Source organism: Xyrauchen texanus, chromosome 45 (genome assembly GCF_025860055.1).
Source record: "Xyrauchen texanus isolate HMW12.3.18 chromosome 45, RBS_HiC_50CHRs, whole genome shotgun sequence".
Lineage (NCBI taxonomy): Eukaryota > Metazoa > Chordata > Actinopteri > Cypriniformes > Catostomidae > Xyrauchen > Xyrauchen texanus.
Genome location: NC_068320.1, coordinates 24,217,423 through 24,238,180, shown reverse-complemented (window position 1 = coordinate 24,238,180; position 20,758 = coordinate 24,217,423). Strand labels below are relative to the sequence as shown.

Sequence of the window (20,758 nt, the reverse complement as noted above, 5' to 3'; positions counted from 1 at the left end):
TGTTGGATTGATTGAGTGCCGATCTCAATGTCCTCTACCTGTTCTTGGCACTGATGTAAGACATGATGTTCTGGTTGAAGAATTTCAGGATGAGAGGGATGCAGTTGGCAAAAACCAGATGTTGCGCCACATATTCAAACTATTCAAGACCAAAACAAAACAAGACACATTCATTACATCTAATCATTTCATCTAAATCTGTGGCGGCTGTGGCTCAGATGGTAGAGCGGGTCGGCTACCAATTGCAGGGTTGGTGGTTCAAATCCCGGCCCACACGGCTCCACATGCCGAAGTGTCCTTGGGCAAGACACTGAACCCTGAGTTGCTCCCAATGGCAGGCTAGCACCTTGCATGGCAGCTCTGCCACCATTAGTGTGTGAATGTGAGTGTGGATAGGTGACTGGGACACAGTGTAAAGTGCTTTGGTAACCTCTAAGGTTAATAAAAAAAGTGCTATATAAGTGCAGACCATTTACCATAACTTCCCCCCATCTCTGATGGGCAGGAGGCCTGTTTTCATTTGTACTTTCCTCAAATCCATTCATCATTTTTCACAGCTGAATCTGATACGCACACTGAAGTGTGATTTGTTTACGGATGTTCTCCCAATGATCGCCACATTCTCAGTTCATCACAGCTTTAGACGTTAATGGGCACATTATGCCAAAAAGCACTGCTACAGAAGCAGAACAGGGCTCTGTTACCCAGAATTAATGGCACATCAGCTCAGCAGGATATCTGTCAGCACATCAGCAATGCTGACTGCAGTTCTTGTTGTTTAATTTGAGCGAATGAGGGATTGAGTAAATGAGAGCGAGGGAAAGGAAAGGTAGATATCTGTGATTTAATTTTAGTAACTGATTTTTTTAGTGCTGAATTAAAGCGTTCACTGGAAGACCGAAGACTTACTGTGATCCTTCAGGTCATGTATGAGAAAGGGAAAAAAGTCACAGTGCAATCTAATGATCAAGACTGATCCCACTGTTATTTTATCAAAGTAGGGAGTTCATCTCATTACTAAGGACAGGTTTTACTCCTCTTAACACCTGCAGTGATCTATATTGCCACTTCCAGTCTCCTCGAATTGAGGGCACCACTATGCCCCACTTAAAACCACCCACGTTAATTTTTCATAATCGTTGTCGCGCTCATCATAAAGGATTAGGCTGTGCTGACAAGATGAAGCACATCACACTTTTGAACACTCTGTTCTTCACAGTTTTTTTTCCCACTTTATCGTGATGTAATGTTTCTGTTTCTTAATTCGTTCTGCGTGGATTTAATAAACATGCATATCGTTTGATGTAAGAGGAGAAGCATCTGAGAGTGGGTTTTTCTGGCTCTGCTGAAGAAGATGGTCTAGAATGTTCTCTGCGGTGTGAACTGCAGTCGGTACGAAACAGGAGGGCCCTGAAGTCTGAGACCACTTGTGAAGAAGCTTTGATTTGGCATTCTTTTCATTGCAAATTTGAAAAAGTGTAAACGCATAAGAATTTTAGCAATACTGGACTAAGCAGATAAGGCTTTGGAACATATAGTGATATTATTTGGAGAAATTAGCTTTAGCTAAATAAATCAATATGTCATGAACAGTTCCAGGTATTTCCTAATTCCTCATAATTTTCTACTTTGCAGTATTTTATAAAGGTTTTATCAAATTTTTGGAGTTTGCACACTGGAGCTTGCAGGCTTCCAGATTTGCACGTAGATATAAAAAATGTAAGCTTAGCATGGCATGAACTCCACAAGTTTATGCAAATCCCGATGATCCACGTTCAGTATTGGTTGTAATCTGATTACAAACTATTTTATTGCTGTAATCCAATTACCTTTTAAATTATTGTAATAAGATTACAGTTACCAACTGTGGCAGGGCGGAGTGCGGGGCCGGGTTGTGATTATACACACCCGGTCCCATATCAGGCTAATTAAGCCTCCAAGAGGGATAAAGGCCGATGGCAGACGGTGGTGCAACGAAAGAGGGAGTGTCCCCATGAGTCGCCGAGAACGCTGAGGGGCGTTTTGACCACCGGGGGTCGTGAGTCTGACTCCAGTCCACGCGGGGAGAAGCGGCTGTCGTCCGCCTGATAGGGTGGAGAAGTGATCGAGGACCATGCGATGGTGTATCGGAGAACTGGCGAGTAGGTTTTTTTTCTTCTTCATCTCTCTCTCCTCTCTGCGTTGGCCTTTTCCCTCTCGTTTGAATTTGACAGTGTTTTTTTAACTACACCTGTTACAGGAAGTACCCCCTCCCCCCATTTTAATTATTTCTGTTTCCCTCCCATTGTCCCCTCCCTCATCCCGGTGGATGGGGATGACCTTCTGGCAGACTGGGCTTAAAGCACATCCTCCCCCAGGGAAAGGGGGGGGGGGGTGTACGTTAGGCCGGGGGCTCCCCAGCCTGAGAGAACGAGTCCGGTCCCTTATCAGGCTAATTAAGCCTCCGAGAGGGATAAAGGCGGAAGACAGACGGTGGTACGACGAGAGAGAGAGATCGTTTACGGACATGTCCATCATGTGTGTGTTTGTCTTTTGTTTCAGTTTTATATTAAACTATTATTTATATTATCAAGCCGGTTCTTGCCTCCTCCTTTCCATTAAACAGCGTTACACCAACTTTATAGGGATTGTTCACCCAAAAATGAAAACTCTGTCATCATTTACTCACCATCATGTCATCCCAGACGTGTATGACAACCTTTCTTCTGTTGAACACAATGCGTTATGATAGGTGTGGCTGAGAAACAGATAAATATTTAAGACCTTTTTTTACAATCAATCTCCACTTTTACATTCTTCTTCTTTTGTTTTTGTTGATTCGCATTCTTCGTGCATATCGCCACCTAATGGCAGGGAGAAGAATTCTTAGTAAAAAAGGACTTATATATATATATTGGTCAGTTTCTCAGACACACCTATCATATCATTTCTGAAGACATGGATTTAACCACTGGAGAATTATGGATTACTTTTTTGCTGCTTTTATGTGCTTTTTGAAGCTTTGCATTTTTGGTCACCATTCACTGGCATCGTGTGGACCTACAGAGCTGAAGTAGCCTACTCAAATCTTTGTGTTCAGCAGAGGAAAGACAGTCAAACATCTGGGATGGCATGAGGCTGAAGCATAAGAGAATTTTCCTTTTTGGGTGAACTATTTTAAGCACATCATTTGGGTTATACAATTTTCCTAAATAATATTATGTATGTAGAATACATTTAAAACATTAAATGTTTATATAAGTATGTCTGTTTGCGTTCCTGTGACAGCTGAGGAGTCACTAACATGTCATTGTAAGTGGGAAACGTGGGGTGCTAAGAGTTTAAATAATGCTACATCTAAGCAGCTATGTGTCAGTGTAAGTCCAAAATGACACAAAGGTAAACGTTACTGAATGCTCCTTTAAGGAGGAAACAATAGACATTATTTCAAATGGTGTTCTCAGTCATTTGGTCCCCATTGTAGGTTCAAAACAGACTCTAAATCCCCCCTTCAATTTCAAATAGCCTATGAAAGATTTGCCTTTTTTATGTATTCAAGCTATCCTGCTGTAAGTGCTTTGCATGTCTCATTATCGTCTCTCTCTGGTTCTCTCTTTCGTGCTCTTCTAATGAATGGTGTGCTTTAACAGTGAGCCTATCAGCAGAGTGCAGGGGCAGTTGAGTACAGGAGATCAGAGAGAAAAGAGGAGAGAAAGGAAAAGGAAATCAAGAGAAACAGAGGGATGCTCTGACCTGGTATATGTGGTTGAGTTTGAAGTGTTTGAGCAGCAGTAGCAGGAGAGCAGAAATGGCTTTGACGATAATCTCCTTGTGTCTGTTGACATCAATGCCCAGCTTCATGCTCTGGAGGACAGTGATTCTGTTTTAACACAAACACATGAAGGGTTGCCTGTATGCCTGAGAACAAACCACAAACCGCACTGATCTTTTCACACACCTTTTAAACACACAAATGAACATGTACACAAATAGACATCGAACACAGAGTCCCAGTACTGTGTATGTGTGTGCAGACTTACGGCATCTCCTCGGGCAGAACATCGGCGAGGATGTTGATTGAATCTGTCTTTGCTTTAGAGGTTGGGGCAGCAGCCAGAAGCAGCTTCAAAAGTGCGATCTAAAAAGAGACTAACGTTATTACAACATTCCTAAGAGGTTTGTCTGCAATGCACCACTTAAGCTACAAAATCCTCCTTTAAAAAATACAAAATGTTAAACCATCAAGAATGTTATCACATTAATTACATGACACCCTGAATAATCAACTGAATTAATCACAAATAATCGCAAATATCAATATTTGCTCAGAAAAGCCCCTAAATTAAGATAATTCAAAGACTTTCTAGTATTGTGGCAGATGAGTAAAGCATTGAATAGACTTTACAAAAAGTTGCTTTAGAAGTCAATATATTGTTTGTTTGAGGGATTTTTACATATCACTGGACATATGCCTATGAGTGTCCTACATTCCTCAGCAATTCATTTTGCAATCAAATTTACCAATCTGCCGAGGCAGAAAACTAGATGTAGGTGCTGTTCACACAGGACACATGCCGTACTGTATGTAATGGTGTCTGGGCTAAAGTGTCATGCTCAAGGCCACAATGGGGATGTCTCATGGCTTGTAACACTACAAACTTTGATTTGAAGCAAAAAGTATTTGAAAATTGGACAAAAAAAAAAAAGGTAGAAGACTGTATTTTACGCATGAGGCAATAAACTACAATCCCATGAAGCATGGCAAAAGACAATCAAATTAAAAGAGAATATCAAAAATTATTAAGTATACAAACAATACATTTTAATTTCATTATTCAGATATGCTATGCAATAATATTTTGGTAGTATCTCTCAAGTAGTTGAGAGTGTAGGGAGATCGATTCGATCACGTTATTCACAGTGTGTCATTTTGAAGAGGAGGTGGGTGGGGCTGGGACGTGAGTGCGAACGGCCGCTCCCCAAATGGGCTAATCAGCCAAGGAGAGGAATAAGGCCGAGCCGGATGCGGCAGTTTGGGAGAGAGAGAGCCAAACGTAGCTGCAGTTTATGTTTGTGTCTTTTTGAGTTTTAATTAACCTGTTGATACGCACCACCTTTTTGAGCACAAACCATGAAAATGGCATACCTGAACTTAAATGGTTGTATTTTCTGAACCCTTTGGAGTATGGACACAGTTTTAGTATCTTTTGAAAGAAGACACGTTGGGCTTCAGAATTAAAAATGTTGTTATTTTTTAAAGTGAGAAGCTGAAGGTTATAGAAAAAGACATATAAAAACAACCCAGAAATACAATGTTCTCAAAGCCACATGTCTAAAGAAGTTATGTTTCAAATTTGAAGATGATCTAACAAAAAATGAGGTTCCTGCAAGATTTTTTCTCTGAAAATCGCTGGAAGTGTTCAGAGTAAAATTAAGGTGCCGCCTAACAAGACGACACAAAATCTGACTGCACTGCTTGGCTTTTATGAATAAAACTATGCTGCATTTTTAAAAATAGACTTTGGAGACGGGCTTGTTTTGTTTATGAGACTCTAATATATAAGATCATATACAGTTTTACAACATGAATGCTGCTCAGATTGCAGTTTGTTGAAGAACGATGACGAAGGGTAATTCTTTCAGGTGAGATCTCATGTAAACAATGGAGAATATATCAATATTTCTCAGATTTATCACTTTTATGGACAAAAAGTGCTATTGGATGTTTTTCAATGAATGCTTGTCATGGACAATTGACCCAAGTGTGTTGAACTGGATTCATCTGGCGATCGTGTTTTCATAATAAAGATATGAAGTCCCGTTTTGATATTCCATGTTTTCATTTGTACTCCTGCACAAATAACTAAATTGCTGTTTCTGGAGCATTGCTATCATGAAACAGAGATTGGATATCAATGTTGAACCCTTAGACCTTTGAAAAGATGTATCATTTGTAAACATTTATTACATTTATAGATGGTAAATTATATATTAAATGTAAGCAGTGTGACATCACTACCGCGTGCGGGGGAATTGCGTATCAACAGGTTAAAGATTATTTTGACTGTTCAGCCAGTTCCTGCCAACTCCTTGCCCATTTTAAACCCTGTTACAGTCATTAAAGTGTGCGGTCGCTGCAGGGCTCGTTTGGTGCACTATGTTTACTGCGATTCTCTGATTGGTAGAACATTCTCTTCAGGATCATGGGTGGTGTAGTTCTTCACCAGAAAGTCTGTTATTCAAGACGATTTGTTTTTATTTTTAGACCAGGTATTTTTAAGCTTTGACAATCGATAAACACTTTGCAGCTCACAGTAAGTCTGTCTTTAAAGGTTATCGTTAATAATCAATTCCCCAATTGAAAAAAACTAATGGGATTTTTACCACTGGAACCAGACTGTTGCGGGAATATATAATGGGAACTATGAGCACTATGATGCACTTCAATTAACCAGTGATATAGTCAAGCACAATCTGAGTGCATTAAAATCCATTAAACAAAGGACCACTTACTACATACTGTGAGAGGCTGGGCAGCATTCCAAAATATAGAACCTCTGCAGGTGTCTCTTGCACTTCCTCATCCCCCTAGCCAATCAAAAAAGTAGATGACTTAGATTGGCAGCTGAATGAAGCAGTAATAAATGCAAATCAAATCTGAGCAACTCACCATAGTCATGGGGCACTGCTGTAGCTCATCCTCTCTCTTGATCTGGACCTCTGCTATGGAGACATACTTGTGCTTGAGAGAGTGAGATAGAGAGAGAGTGGTGACCGAGGAGGGTCTAATCTAGACTGTGATTGGCTAAAAGAACCCCAATAGAATATGTAGACCACTGGATTCACTTCAGCTGCATATCTGTGGCAGCACAGCTGCTTATCCAATTGTTCAATACATATCGAAAGATAATTAAAAATTGCCAACGCACAAGTAGCCAAGAGAGAATTCATTAATATTGTCTCTTATAAACAGAAATGGCAACAATTTTTGTTTATGTCTCTACTGACAATTAATCTGCTAGTCGACTACAAAGGAGGAAAACATAGGGATGAGATTTTTTAAGGAAATGTGTAATAGAAATCCTTACCAGTTTAAGAGTCTTTACACTTTCGTGTATGGGCCGGGGCAACCCAACCAGGGTCTCAGTGTCACTGTAAAATAACATCAGAAAAAGAGAATACACAGTCTAGAGTTAACAATTAGGCTAATGATGATGGTGACCATCATCATTATTATTCTTTGACTCAAATCACTAATGGGATAGTTTAAAGAGACAGAGACTTACTTTCCCAAAGTGAAGCCAATAAATTTATTTCTGCTGGTCTCCAGGAAGTGTTCAATGTCTTTCTCTCTGTTGGAGAAAGTGGGTAATTGACTGCATGTGTCTGTTCAGCTATAGACCTTATTCAGGGCAGATGGGCAGAAGCCACAGAGGTAAAAACCGCATGGCTTTTCAAATTATCAGAAGCATTCAATAGTATGTTCCTGTTGATCCGTCTCTAAATTTTTGGTTGGCAGATAGGGTATTAAAAATACAGATATGTATAATTTATGTGAGCATCTAGGGTCATGTTTCTCTGGACTAGCCAGTTCAAATTAAAATACAGATTTGCATTCAGATTAAAATTCTGACTCAGATATAAATTCTGTAACTTTTAAAATACCAAGGGGCTCAATGAATCAATAGATGTATGAAATGCAAATAGTCAAAGTAAAAACAGTTTATTGATATTCTTACCATGCAATCGAAAAATCTTCCCCTTGACAATGATCTTCTGTGAGATCTTCTGTGCTGAATTAGCTACCAAAGCTGCAGGCATAAGCTTCTACCTGTCTTACCTGACTTTGGGGGCCCAAGGCAGTCCCTTGGGGAAGGATACTCTCTCAGTGGGGGGCCGCAGTGGTGGTGGTGGGGGCGGCGGTTGGATGATGACGTCTCTGTCGAGGGGGTCAACCTCTCCCTCAATGCCACTGTCCACGTCCTCTGGGTCTTCCTCCTCATCCCGGGTGTCATCATTCTTGAAAGGGTCCCGTTCATTGTACGTGTCCAGACTGTCCTGCTTGACCAGGGGCTGCAAGAGAAATAGGAAGTGTAATAAAAGATAAATATGCATTGCTTTGAAACCTAAAACTGAGTCTCTTTGGGGGAATAAAGCCATTTATCAAGGCCCAAATCCATCAATTAATAATTATACTTTAATTACGCAGAGTGAATCTGATTTACTATTTATTAAATAACTGCTTTTCTGAGAAATTTAATTGTAAAGACTCATATTAAAGGAATATTCTGGGTTCAATACAAATTAAGCTCAATCTACAGCAAGTTCAGCGAGTAAAGACGCTGACTACCAGGGACTACCGCGGACTCCAGCCAGGTCTCCTAAGCAACCAAATTGGCCTGGTTGCTAGGGCGGGAAGAGTCACATGGGGTAACCTCCTCGTGGTTGCTATAATGTGGTTCTTGCTCTCAGTGGGGCGTGTGGTGAGTTGTGCATGGATGCCATGGAGAATAGCGTGAAGCCTCCACAAGCGCTATGTCTCCATGTCAACGTGCTCAACCAGCCGTGTGATAAGATCAGTGGATTGACGTCTCAGACGTGGAGGACAAAATCGCTTACCTTTTCTGTGTAAGTTATAACCAATTTTATAACTTTGTTGCCATGACGATGTAATGTCAACAAACCCTAGAACCCTAAAATGACTGTAAGCATGACGATTTAAACAACTTAGCTCAAATAATACATACCTTTTCACAGAAAATTGAATGTAAAAGCTTTAATAAAATTATAAGCTTCACATTTAAACCCTCCAAAAATTGGCCCAATCTCTTCCATTGTAAGTGCCTCACTGTAGCCTAGAATTTAGCCTTTTTTAAAGAAAAGGACGGACGAGTTGAAATAATTTTTTGTGGAAATCAACATTATGCCACAAATGCTGTCGATTGAGCTTAACTTGTATTGAACCCAGAATTTTCCTTTAAGATCACACAAAATAATTTGCAAGGATTCCTCTGCTATTTCTTATTTTTCAGCCAGCCAAGTATAAAACTGAATATGTTTACTATCCATTGCTTAGAGCTTATCACTTAAAACTACTGTTCCTTAAACCTGTAAAAAAAAATAAGCATCACAAAACCTTAAAGAGTCCGACACATTCAAGATAAAACACTGCAGCTTCTTTTTTAACATTCCTGTTGTGCAAAACATTTCAACAGTCACAAAACAATAGTTCTTAACATCGCTAGTGTTTCTTCAAACGGATGTATGGCAAGATTCAGAGCAAGCATCAGGCATGAGGTGCATTAGTGGAGTGCCATCTTCCCAGTGCAGTCAATGTATGAGTATATTTGTGGGCAGCACTGAGGCAATGAGCAAAGATGACTCAGCTGTGATTGAGAAGAAGCCATTCTGCTAGCTAGTGGGAGCAAGAGTGTGTCTATATGGATCTCATTGACTGAGAATATGTGGAAATGGAAAGAGAGGAAAAGAGCAGAGAGGGAGAAAGTAGGAAGGAGAGAGAGAGAGAGAGAGTCCTGCGTTCACCATGTCCAGTAGCCCTCATGGCCAGCTGCATCTCTTGGAACCATTCTCTCCCCCAAATAAAGTTGAACAGAAAAAAACAAAATTTAACAAATTGTTGTGAAGGAGAAGAGAGTGGAGGAGTGCAAGGCCAGCCCACAACAAAGAGAATGCACAAAAGGGTTTTTTGGGTAAAGACCTGTTTCTTGGCATAGGGACTGTCTCCTTCCAAGCTATCAACAAAGGCACTCTGTAGGGACACAAGGAAGAGACGGGAATGAGCAAACAGGGAAAAGAAAATCCAGAGAGAAGAAAAGTATGAAAAGGGGAGAAATGAGAAAGGGTTATAGAGACCTTACAGAGAGAGAAAGATAGAAAGGAAGGAGAGGGGTAAAAGGTCTGAAGGCAAGAAACCCTGACCACAGGCATATAGTCTTTGTGCAAGTTTTGCAGATTGAGTGTACTGTAGTATTAGTACAGTGATAAGCACAGATTGGACAACTTAAAATATTGGCTTAATAGTTTTATACACATAAGAGTTTGTGTGTACAGTATAGAGTGTGTGAAGAGACCTGAACTCATCCTGGTATCTCCACATGGTATATGATATTAGCTTTTATTAATGTTGAAGCGTATTGAACCATTGCTTGCTGGTGCAACTGCTTTGAAAACCATTTACATATGAATGTGTGTTTCTCATACCCTGCGACTCCTGCGTCCTCTCTTCTGCTGCTGCTGTTGTTCGATGAGTTCCATGGCCGAGGCTGGAGGGGAGGCGGCTCGCATATTTCGCACCACCTTAATGCTGTCCTCAGGGGGGGGCAGTAGATTAAACCGCTCTCTCATTCTCACCTTCATCTCCTGCAGCTCCTCGAAACCTCCCAATGTGAACTGAGAAGCACAACAACACACACACACATGCAACAATCAATAGACAGAGCACTATTGGTATGTATGCAGGTTTGTTGCTAACTAGAGCCACACCATCTGATTTATAGTGGAAAGAGTACATGGTAAACACAGTGTTCGCATTAAGCAAATGTGCATACCAAAATTGTCTACAATTATATACATAAAGATTATGAAGTATCTTTTGTAAAATGGAATAGAATAGAATAAGCAGTCATTTATATATGGAATGAAAAGTAATAAAATAGAATAAGCAATCATCTATCAATGGAATGAAACAGAACAGAATAAAATAGAATAGAATAAGCAGTCATGCATCTATAGAATGAAACAGAACAGAATAGAATAAACACTTATCTATCTATGGTATCTTTTGTAGAACTGAATAGAATAAGCAGTCAACTATAGAATAGAAAAACAGTCATCTATCTATGGCATAGAAGCAGTCATCTATCTATCTATAGAATGAAGTGGTATAGGGAGAAACTTTGAGTCACAATTGCTCATTTCAGGGGTGTGCAGAAATTAGTACTTAAAGGATTAGTTCATCCCAAAATAAAAATTCTCTCATGATTTACTCACCTTTAAGTCATCCCAGATGTGTATTTCTTATATTTTTATAAGCACATTTCAGCTCTGTATGTCCATAAAATACAAGTGAATGGGTGCTATCAGGCTGCTGGCTGTTTGACGTACACAAGCCATATTTAGTCAGCATACTCCAGTCGATCAATTAATGTCTTCTGAAGCAAATCAGAATCTGAAGGACAGATCCTAGCTGCCTCAGGATATGCTTCAGAAGACATTAATTGATCAACTTGAGTCGTGTGGATTACTTATATGCTGTCTAAATATGCCTTTTGGACTGTCAAACAGCCAGCGGCCTGATGGCACCCATTCACTTGCATTGCATGGACATACACAGAGATGAAATGTGCTTATAAAAATCTTAATTTCAGTTCTGCTGAAGAAGGAAAGATACACAAGACATACACATCTGGGATGGTTTAAAGGTCAATGTTGAGAGAATCTTAAATTTCTGGGTGAATTATTCCTTTAAGTAGTGGTTAGCACTGAAGCGGTAGCGCCAGCCCTTCTAGTGTGTAGCCCTAACACTGGTAAAGACCTGAGTCTAAATGCAGGAGTCCAATGAGCAAGGACCCTGACAAGGCAACATGCACTACACTAAGTTTTCCTTTTTCTCTTCTTTTCTTATTCTACTTCTATTTCCTTTTAATTAATGCTTGTAAAATATATATTCAGTTTATTCCTGTGGTTTACTCTAGGCGAAAATCTATACACACACATGTGGGAGAGGACGTACTCCAGAGCACCTAAGATTGCTTTGTACTGCCACATCATAGCCCTTCTCTTTCTCAGTTGAATTCTGGAATTGCCAGTCAGCTGTCAATAAAGCTGACGTCATCCCTGCCTTTGCCAGTCAATCAAAACTCAATGTTTTAGACAAGGATCAACGCAGACAACACTGTGACTCCCTCAGTCCTCTCTATAGACTTCGCTTTCACCCACAATCCTCGTCTGTCTGTGCGGGGTGGAAATTCACTCCTCTCAGACCTCTATCATGCCATAACTGCCACTAATCCTGCTAAAATTCACTTTTTGGTCATCCATTGTCCTCCAGGACAACAAGGCAACTTCATCAAAGAGCTAGACATGCTGCTATCCTCATTCCTTGAGGATGGCGTTCTGCTGGTGGTCCTTGGAGACTTCAACATCCACCAGGACAAACCTCAAGCGGCTGACTTCCTAGCTCTTCTGACCTCATTTGACCTTACGAGAATGCACACCCCTGCAAACAGAGCAGGAAAACAGCTAGATCTCATCCTTACATTTAACTATATCTATAATAATCTTCTTGTTAATCCTCTGCACATCTCGGACCATTTTTTCCACTCAGCCCTCCTCTAATTGCTTTGGATAAAAGCATATGCTAAATAACTAATTGGAAATGTAGAATAGAATAGAATAAGACGTCATCTATGGAATGAAACATAATAGAGTGATTATTGCTTCTATATATAGAACAAAAGAGAACAGAATAGAATCAGCTGAAATTCTGATGAGACTGACCAAAATGGTCTTCCACAGTAGGAGCAGCACTTTCTTCATGGGGAAATGGGGCGCATTCATGCTGCAAAACTTGGTTACCATGGTGAAGAGGAGAAGGGCAAAGGGCTCGCCATTATAAAGGGGTGAACCTGAGAGAGGGAAGGAGGTTAATCACTGCACCATAGAGAAGGTCAACTGCCAAACACTGTAAATACTCTCTCTCTCTTTACAGAATATAGTCTCTAAGACTTAAAGACACACTGACTTCAAGTCTTTCTCACCCAACTCTGTTTTGAAGGCCTCTCTCGCTGCCTTCCTCTCTGGGTTGTCACCCTCCATTTCCACACGAATGGTCTCCACCATCAAATATATGATGCTTAGTAGAACCCTTCATAACACAATACAAAATGCATTTATTGTTTACTCTGTGTGTTTGTGTATGCATGTGTGTGTCTTTATGTATTACTTTGACTGAGAGTGAATATTATCATAGTCGCTTTATGGCAAGCCATTTCACTTAGCGGTCACATAGCGATTGGCTCTTTTAACTGTATGGCGGGACTACAGCTGCCATTTTTGGAATTATGATTTCTCCCATTCATATGAATACAAGTGGACAGTTCATACCCTTAAAATGTCACTGATATTATCACCTCTACAATCAGCTTATGCAAGCAGTATTACAGAAAAACAACATATGGATTGACTGTATAGATTTAGTCGAAGTGAGCAGTTACAGCAAAATGGCACCAAGATATTGAGTATCACAGTAAAGCACTCAAAGATATGTAGCCAGGTGAGGCTGCCCAGGTCTTCTCTGCAAGTCTCCCACAAGACGCCAAGAATACATTTTGATGTAAATGTGATAAGTGGATTGTGGGCTGGATGAGGTGAGGTGATGGAATGAGAGTGCATGTGTGTCTGTGTGGGAAAAATGATTGCAAAGTTTGAATTAGTCCCAAAGGGAATCTTACCTAAGTTCAGTGCTGTCTGCCAGAGATATAGCTGGTTTTCTTACCGCGCTGCTGCATGCCTGGTTATTTCTGAAATAAAAGGCAACAATAATAAATCAAAATGTATATTTAAGAGCACTCTCTGGACTACCTTACATAACAACTGCGTCAACAGACTCATTACAACCAGCCTATCTTATTGCAAAGCCACAAAGAGCACCTGATAAGCTACCTCCCAAAGTTAACCATGAATAAGGTGTGCTTGGCTGAATATGAACCAATGCTAAGAGTAGCCAGAGGGCTCAAAACTAATTATTCAAATTATGCTGTTGTAAACCAGAGAAGAAGCTGAGCTGCTGAAGAGACAGCAGTATGGTCTCTGTGTGGGCTGATGAGAGGAAGTACAAAGCCATGAAATCCCCCAGGCAGAAGCTTGAGAGAGGAGAGGCAAGGTGGCCAGAGTTTCTCTGAAGCAGAGATCACAGGCAGACCACACTGCTGCTCTCTTAACAAAAGAGAAGACAAAATGAGAAAAAGAGGGGTGGTAGTACAGGAAATAAAGAAAGACCTTATTATGAAGAAAAGACAACAGGTGCGAGAGGTATTAACACATTATACCTGTATGTGCATTATTTTGTTTTTAAATGATGTCTTTTTACTTAGATACAGTGGATGAAAAGTGTCTATCATAATAATGTTTAAAATTTTACATGTTATTGTTACATACACCTAGAATTTAATGTTTTCTGATGAATTTGTAAGTGGTGTTTTGCATGCAAAATGTATTGCCTTCGTGCTAGGGTACAGTGGGTGGTTACCAGGGTGTTGCTATGTAGTTGGTAAGGTGTTGCTTACTGACCCAAACCAAAAAAGCCCACCCCGTAGTCTCTATGATATCCTGGTTACAGTTGGAAATCATACGAAATTTAACGATTCCAGGTCCAATAAAGATTACTCTTAGCGATTCAGGCTCTTTATTGGTTCCAAGAACAATTCCTTTAGTATTTTTTAATAAAGAAATATTTGGAAATAAAAAAATCATTTATTAATGGATTTACTGCCCTTGTAGCCTGTTGCCAAATGATGAGATGATTTCATATTTCAACAGAACATATTTTTGCAAAAGAAGGGTTTACAGGCTTTTTAATTGTGTTAATTCATCCTTTTTTTTTTTTTATCATAAAATACCACTAATTACAACAAAAGTCTTAATGTGCATCTTTAACTACAAATTGTCATATCAACAACCATCCAGTGATCACTCTGATTTAAGTCATATTTTTTTAATGAATTACAGGCAGAAGAGCGTCAATTTAAGAGTTGTCCAACTGTCACGTGAGAACGCTGCTTTGCTACCGTTGCTTTTGACAACTAGCGTCCTAGTACCTTTGCTGACAGCAAATTGTATTTTTATTTTTATTGCATTTAGATAGAGTCGCTTGTGTCCACTGCAGCTGATTGTTCAATCATTAATCATTAAATCAAGTTATTATAGTTACCAACTTTGTTCACTTTCCTTACATGCTTCTCAACAAATTTTGTGTATTGTTTTCTTTTGTAAGGGGATTTTTGGCCAGATATTCACTTAGTTATGAAGATCATGGCTATCTGTTAGTAAGTACATACAGTGCATTCAGAAAGTATTCAGAAATCTTCATTTTTTTTTTACATTTTGTTATGTTGTAGCCTTATGCTAAAAAGCTTTAAAGGGTTAGTTCACCCAAAAATGAAAATTATTCCATAATTTACTCACCCTCAAGCCATCCTAGGTGAATATGACTTTCTTCTTTCAGCCAAACATAATCGGAGTTATATAAAAAACATATCCTGGCTTTTCCAAGCTTTATAATGGGAGTGAAGGTACCAATATTTTTTCACAATATTTTACACTCCATAGCCCATACTGACAAAGCAAAAAACAGATTTTTGATAACTTTGCAAATTTATTTGACATAAGCATTCAGACTCTTAAATCAGTACTTAGCTGAAGCACCTTTAGCAGTGATTACAGCCTCAAGTCTTTTTGGGTATGATGCGACAAGCTTTGCACCTGGATTTGGGGATTTTCTGCCATTATTCTCTGCAGATCCTCTCAAGCTCTGTCAGGTTGGATGGGGACAGTCAGTAGACAGCCATTTTCAGGTCTGTCCTGAGATGTTCGATTGGGTTCAAGTTTGAGCTCTGGCCAGGCCACTCAAGGACATTCTCAGCATTGTCCTTTAGCCATTCTTGCATTGTCTTGGCTGTGTGCTTAGGGTCATTGTCCTGTTGGAAGGTGAAACTTCCAGCCCAGTCTGAGGTCCTGATTGCTCTGGACCAGGTTTTCATTAAGGATATCTCTTTATTTTGCTGTGTTCAGCTTTCCTTCAACCCTGACCAGTCCCCCAATACCTGCCGCTGAAAGAAAAAAACAACCCCACAGCATGATACTACCACCACATATGCTTCACCGTTGGAATGATATTGTGAAAATGATGAGCGGTGCCTGGTTTCCTCTAGACATAACGCTTGGAATTGAGGCCAAACAGTTCAATCTTCATTTCATCAGACCAGAGAATCTGGTTTCACACAGTCTGAGAGTCCTTGAGGTTTATTTTCATGTGTCTTTCACTGAGGAGAGGCTTCCGTCTGGCCACTCTTCCATAAAGCCCAGACCGGTAGAGTTGCAGTGATAGTCGTCCTTCTTCAAGTTTCTCCCATCTCCACAAATGATCTCTGGAGCTCAAATAGAGTGACCATCGGGTTCTTGGCCATCTCTTTTACCAAGGCCCTTCTCTCCTGATTGCTCAGCTTGGCCATTCGGCTAGCTCTAGGAAGAGTCCTGCTGGAGGCCACTGTGCTCTTGGGAATCATCAATGCAGCCGAATTGTTTTTGAAGCCATCCCCAGATCCGTGTCTCAACACAATCCTGTCTCTGATCTCTGTAGGCAGTTCCTTTGATCTCATGGCTTATTTTTTGCTCTGATATGCATTTTCAGCTGTGAAACCTTATATAGAGGGGTGTGTCACTTTCCAAATCATGTCCAGAAATTGAATTTGCCCCAGGTGGACTCCTTCAAAGTGTATAAACCCCTAAAAGATGATCCAGAGAATGGATGCATCTGAGCTAAATATTAAGTGTCATAGCAAAGGGTCTGAATTCTTATGTCAATGTGATATTTCAGTTTTTTCTAAAACTTTTCTATGAAGTTATCATAAATCTGGTTTTTACTTTGTCATTTTGGGGCATGGAGTGTAGACTGGTATAGTTTTCAAAATCTGAAAATAAATGAACTGGGTCTGAATAATTTCTGAATGCACTGTAGGTGGAATTCTCAATCAGGGCGTAAAGAAAATATTATATGCTTTGGCAAAAATCAAAATATACACATCTGCTATACCAATGGTATTAATGATTCCACTGTTACAGTTTATAGCCCTTGGCTAGTTAAGCCCCATTAAAAAGATCATACAATATGTCGTCTTGATCGTAGACATTCTCTCTGTCAATCTTGTTGAGCAATGTAATAACGTTGGATTGGATTACTCTGTATGCTTAAATATGTCCTCAAAACAGGAGTAAAAGCTGTGCACAAATACAGTGGTGTGCCATGTTTGTTTGAGGGCAGGTTAGGCAGTCACGTAAAACTACCATGTAGCCACGTAACCCGTTATGTCACGTTTAGTTTTCAAGTCAGTGTTTTTAAAGCAGGCCAGTATGTGATAGGCTCCAGATTCCCCAGCTGAGAACAAGTCAAGCACAAGCTTCGGCATGAGAACCAGTGAAAACATTACACGTTTCTAGAAAAGTGATATCTGTTTAATGCTGTATATTCAAAAGAACCCACTCATAACAGTAAATCGTTCGGAAATCGGACTACACTGGACTGATAATGGTGCTGAAGTGTTTGAGTGGTGCAGGAAAAACTGTGAAAGGATTTTCACAGTGTCCCATCCACATATGCAGAATAATGCTTGTTTGTCATGAAAATCATTTGTTTTGGTATTGAAACCAATGGAACCGGTTCTGAACAAGAACCAGTTCTCAGTTCCAAACCCTAATTCTGGTCCATATGTTTTGCTTGTGTTCCTCCTTTAAAGTCGATTAGATTCGATTAGATTCTTTTGCCCAATTCATCGTCCAACAGGCGATAATCCTAAATACGATCGCTAAGAAAAGCAATAGCATGCTGTGGGGATGGGGGTGTGGTCATGTGCCTGTTTGCGGGAGAAAGGGAGGGGTCTGGCTCGTCAAGCTGGTTGGCATAATTTCTAACAGCTGTTAGAGAGAGACCTCAAAAGCGCGGCCACGCTGTGTGTGTTTATGTTTAAGTTAATTTATGCATTTAAATTTAATGTTGAATGTTCAGCCAGTTCCTGCCTCACATTTGCTCATCCTTTACCTGTTACACATGCCTTTCCTCATCAAGCTGCACAAGCACAAATGTAGGTATCATTCATGCCCGTAGCACATATGATGGGGGCAAATTATGTGTCAAATTTTAATGCTTAAGGATTTGAACAAAACCTAAATGCAATAGTAAGTAATAATGATGCTTGCCTTCACATAATAATACTCTGTGCATTTAGCTGAATAAAAAATGCTGAAATTGAAGTGTAACCGGCTCGCTGTGCCACCCAGGCAGCTGCTACAGTACCCAGCAAGTATTAAGAAACAGAAAAGAGAAAGATGTACGTCTCATTAGGACACTGCCCAGGGGATCTCCAGGGGACACAGAAACCATTAATCACTTTTACACACACACACACACACACACACACACACACGCTTGCATATAAATGTGGACTTTTTTACAGTATATAAAGCTAACTATAATTACAATAAACTAACCCCAACCCGCACCCTAAACATAACTCTAACAGAAAAATGTTTGCATCCCACAATGTCCCCAAAGGGAGGTTTTGTCTGATTTTGCTCACCTTTGGGTACAAATTTGGCCCCAAACTATAGCCAGATATGTACACACACACACAAACACACACGCAGAGTCATGACCGAGCGGTTTCTAACCTGTGCTCTCAGAAACAAAAGAATAAAAATAGAAGCACTGTTAAACACTTCCTCTTGTGGAGATTCACTCTCTCTGTCTCTATCAATATCTAAACCTTTAATCTGTCTGTCCCTGCCTTAAGCAAACGGTCAGCCATCTGAACTCAGGGAATGATGCATTCTGGGAAATTAGCACACTCACTCTATCTCCATGCTGAGGAGTTCCAGTAAAGCGGTGAAGATGCCCATGTCGTAGAGGAGGAAGACATTGTGTCGAGACCAGTAGAGGACGTCTATCTCTGTGTCACACTCATCAAACACACCTATTTGGATGGACAAATGGACACACACACATTCTCTTATTTCCACACAATGACCATTACTTTGTTAAAAAGAAAACCATGTTCATGCTAACTTTGTTATTATTTAATATAGTGGGGTCCAAAAGTCTTGCTCCAGCAGAGACCATGAGTGAAAATGCTCCTATTACCTAATTTAATATAGATTTTTAAATGAGAAATGAAATACTCAGAATGACAACTTGAGTGAATATTTCAATTGAAAATGAGAGGGGGTGGTAGCTCAGCAAGTAAAGATGCTGACTACCAAAACTGGAGTAGCAAGTTGGAATCCAGGGTGTGCTGAGTGACTCCAGTCAGGCATCCTAAGAAACCAACTGGCCCTGTTGCTAGGGTGGGTTGAGTCACATTGGATTAACCTCCTTGTGGTCACTATAATGTGGTTCTCGCTCTCGGTGGGGCACGTGGTGAGTTGGGCGTGGATGCCGCAGAGAATAGCATGAGCCTCCACATGCGCTACGTCTCCGCGGTACACGCGCTCATCAAGCTACGTTATAAAATGCATGGATTGACCATCTCAGAGTGTTCATTTGAATAGCCCCGCCTTAAAAACATATGTAATCCTTGGGATGAAAGAGGGAGCGGCTGAGGTCAACACTGAAAATTGTTACTGTAGTTTGCTTTTAACAACAAAAAGATTAAGATGACATGTAACATTGTTGAGTTACTGGCTGTGGAAAAACTGCATCTCTGCACATTTTTCCAATGTGGTCTCAGAATTTTGGACCCCCACTGATTATTATATTATCTATTATTTTATAGTATAATATAATAGAACATAATATTATATTACACTATATATTACTGTATTTTTGAGTTATTATGCAATATATTTTTCTATGTACTGTGTGTATGTTGAGTTATGTATTGCTGTATAATTGCATATTTGAATTTTTGTACCTTGGGCCAAATACAGGATGGCTCTAGACACTTTGAGTCTCTTGTCTCGATCTGTGACCTCCAGAGCATCAAGGAGTCTCATGACATACGCCCTCTGCTCCTCCATACTCAACTCCATCCACCTCCTTCCCTTCACTGAGTAGAGAACAGATGTGTTTCAGAGAAGAACTGAATCTCTGTTCTCTACACTTAAATGGATTTTGGCAGGTTGTTCACTTTCCTTAATTAAAATGAACTAAAGCGACATAATTCTAGAACATTTTGTCTTTAATTAATTACATTAAAGTCAATTAAAGACTCTAGTTGACTTAATCAATTTGAGTATTGAATATTTTATTAGCATCGATGAAACTGGCCAGGGGATTTCCATTTCCCAGCATGCTTTGCAGGGGACTGAATGTTGTGACCATATGTTGAAACTAAGTGTTATTTTATGCATTTTTGTTCAGTTTCACGGTTCAGTTATATCGTTTTTTTAAATTAGTGTTTTTTTTGGCTGGAGTTTGGGGGAGGGGGTACTGTGGTGAAGACTGGTGCTTCTGCTTTGGTTGAGAATGGACTGGCACTTTCAGGTGATGTTTGATTTGAATGCAGCTTATCTCTTTAAGCAGTTGCTATGAAACTGCAACAGTTTCACTGTCCTTACATTTGCTCACCTGGCATATACCAGTGATTAAAAAAATATATTAATTTGGACCATGAGACAATTAAGTAAATAAACCTAAGTAAATTAATCAAATTAAGTTGGATCAACATAAAAAAAAATACGTTCGATAATTCTGATAACGTTGAATTAAACCAAATATATTGCATTGATTTGACATAATACAACTAAATTATGTTGGTTCAATTGAACTGTTTTAAATTGGAATGAAATAGATTAAATTGCTTGTAAAACTCACTCAAATTCAATTAAGTAAGGATAATGACTTCATTTCTTGAGCGTATAGGTCATTTCTTAGTCATTAATAACACTCTCATTCATTCAATATTAATCATTTCTGTGTCATTCCTCCCATTCTCTCGTTCACTTTCTCTCTCTCTCTTTTCTTTCACATGTGAGAAAGATTAGTCAGGAT

The 20,758-nt window shown here is 39.7% G+C and overlaps 1 protein-coding gene across 4 annotated transcripts in view; it reads right to left on the bottom strand.

The window, feature by feature from the left end:
- The window catches only part of strip2 (striatin interacting protein 2), a 32,922-nt gene that overhangs the window by 2,410 nt on the left and 9,754 nt on the right, over window positions 1–20,758 (bottom strand). For 3 of the 4 annotated variants that reach the window (XM_052119046.1, XM_052119044.1, XM_052119047.1), the window contains exons 4-18: window positions 19,680–19,814; window positions 18,623–18,743; window positions 13,452–13,520; window positions 12,759–12,865; window positions 12,499–12,626; window positions 10,201–10,389; window positions 9,698–9,748; window positions 7,820–8,052; window positions 7,266–7,331; window positions 7,068–7,131; window positions 6,650–6,721; window positions 6,493–6,567; window positions 4,020–4,117; window positions 3,733–3,859; window positions 39–139 (exon numbers count right to left, since the gene is read on the bottom strand). In XM_052119046.1, the coding sequence (XP_051975006.1) occupies window positions 39–139; window positions 3,733–3,859; window positions 4,020–4,117; window positions 6,493–6,567; window positions 6,650–6,721; window positions 7,068–7,131; window positions 7,266–7,331; window positions 7,820–8,052; window positions 9,698–9,748; window positions 10,201–10,389; window positions 12,499–12,626; window positions 12,759–12,865; window positions 13,452–13,520; window positions 18,623–18,743; window positions 19,680–19,814 (1,636 nt within the window). The remainder of the gene's footprint in view (window positions 1–38; window positions 140–3,732; window positions 3,860–4,019; window positions 4,118–6,492; window positions 6,568–6,649; window positions 6,722–7,067; window positions 7,132–7,265; window positions 7,332–7,819; window positions 8,053–9,697; window positions 9,749–10,200; window positions 10,390–12,498; window positions 12,627–12,758; window positions 12,866–13,451; window positions 13,521–18,622; window positions 18,744–19,679; window positions 19,815–20,758) is intronic. The other variant, XM_052119045.1, reaches the window with a different exon arrangement.